Source organism: Dipodomys ordii, unplaced genomic scaffold (assembly GCF_000151885.1).
Source record: "Dipodomys ordii isolate 6190 unplaced genomic scaffold, Dord_2.0 Scaffold11, whole genome shotgun sequence".
NCBI classification, from domain to species: domain Eukaryota; kingdom Metazoa; phylum Chordata; class Mammalia; order Rodentia; family Heteromyidae; genus Dipodomys; species Dipodomys ordii.
Genome location: NW_012267227.1, coordinates 62,774 through 64,364, shown reverse-complemented (window position 1 = coordinate 64,364; position 1,591 = coordinate 62,774). Strand labels below are relative to the sequence as shown.

At 60.7% G+C, this 1,591-nt stretch overlaps 1 protein-coding gene across 1 annotated transcript in view; it reads left to right on the top strand.

The window, feature by feature from the left end:
* The first annotated feature begins 488 nt into the window (after positions 1 to 488).
* Positions 489 to 1,591, top strand: part of Skor1 (SKI family transcriptional corepressor 1) — a 9,455-nt gene continuing 8,352 nt past the window's right edge. The window contains exons 1-2 of the mRNA XM_013009899.1: positions 489 to 511; positions 829 to 1,586. Coding sequence (XP_012865353.1) covers positions 489 to 511; positions 829 to 1,586 — 781 coding nt within the window. The remainder of the gene's footprint in view (positions 512 to 828; positions 1,587 to 1,591) is intronic.

Genomic DNA, 1,591 nt, shown 5'->3' with positions numbered 1-1,591 from the left:
AAAGAAAACAGTTTGACATATCTACCCCCAATCTTGCTGCTCAAACGAACGCGAGGCGCTAGGCGTCAGAAGAAAAACTCGGGTTTGTGGAAACCCGCACTGTTGTCTCCAGAAGCCAGTCAGCGAGGAGCCGTGCAGTAAGGGCCACCCTGGGTCTGGGCGTAAATGACGTGCTTTGGAGAGGGTAGCTTTCCGCACGCACGCGAACAGTGGTGGCCTCTGCCTCTTCCACTGCGAGGAGGTCCCTCCTCCTCCCTGCTCTCCTCACCCCACCCTCAGTCTGGAGATGAACAGTGGCCGCCCCTCCTTCGCCTCCCAGCCCTTCTCGCAACGCCCCCCCGCCCAGTGCTCGTCTGTTGTGCGCTACTGAGCAGAGGGGCCGCGGATCCCCAAAGTCTGGGCTTTAGGGCCAGGCTGGCAGCAAAGACTTGAGAGGGTGGTTGAAGGCGCGGCAATCTGAGCACCCGCGGGACAGCCGGGATTTGGCAATGGCATTACTGTGTGGCCCTGGGCAAGTCACTCTCCGTCAATAGGTCTCACTTTTTCCCCCAGTTCGAAAAAAACAAACAAACTATACTGGGTTCCTTGAAGCTGGATCATCCCCCGCATCCCCAACGTCTGTCTTAAGCCCCCTTTTGTTTGCGTGTCAACGCCAGTTTGAAAAACAAAAGACTCCCGTCCAGGGAGGCGAATGAGCTTAGGCCCCCCCCCCTCAGTCTGGTGTCCCGGGCGCGCCCCAGTCGGGCGCCTCGCTGGGCGGGCCCCGTGCTGTTGGTGGTTCTGGCGCTGCAAATGGCTCATCTGCCCTCTGCTTTCTCTGTTTCGCAGGAGCGGCGGCATGGAGGCTTTGACCACCCAGCTGGGGCCGGGACTCGAGGGCAGCTCATCTCCCAACTCCAAACAAGAACTGCAGCCCTACTCGGGCTCTAGCGCCCTCAAGCCCAACCAAGTGGGCGAGACGTCTCTGTACGGGGTGCCTATCGTGTCGTTGGTCATCGACGGCCAGGAGCGCCTGTGCCTGGCGCAGATCTCCAACACCCTCCTCAAGAACTACAGCTACAATGAGATCCACAATCGGCGCGTGGCCCTGGGCATCACGTGCGTGCAATGCACGCCGGTGCAGCTGGAGATCCTGCGTCGGGCCGGGGCCATGCCCATCTCCTCGCGCCGCTGCGGCATGATCACCAAGCGAGAGGCCGAGCGCTTGTGCAAGTCATTCCTCGGTGAACACAAGCCCCCCAAGCTGCCCGAGAACTTCGCCTTCGATGTGGTGCACGAGTGTGCGTGGGGCTCGCGTGGCAGTTTCATTCCCGCGCGTTACAACAGCTCGCGTGCCAAGTGCATCAAATGCGGCTACTGCAGCATGTACTTCTCACCGAACAAGTTCATCTTCCACTCGCACCGCACACCCGACGCCAAGTACACTCAGCCTGACGCCGCCAACTTCAACTCGTGGCGCCGGCACCTCAAACTCAGCGATAAGTCGGCCACGGACGAGCTGAGCCACGCTTGGGAGGACGTCAAGGCCATGTTTAACGGCGGCACGCGCAAGCGGACCTTCTCCTTGCAAGGAAGCAGCGCGAATGGCGGG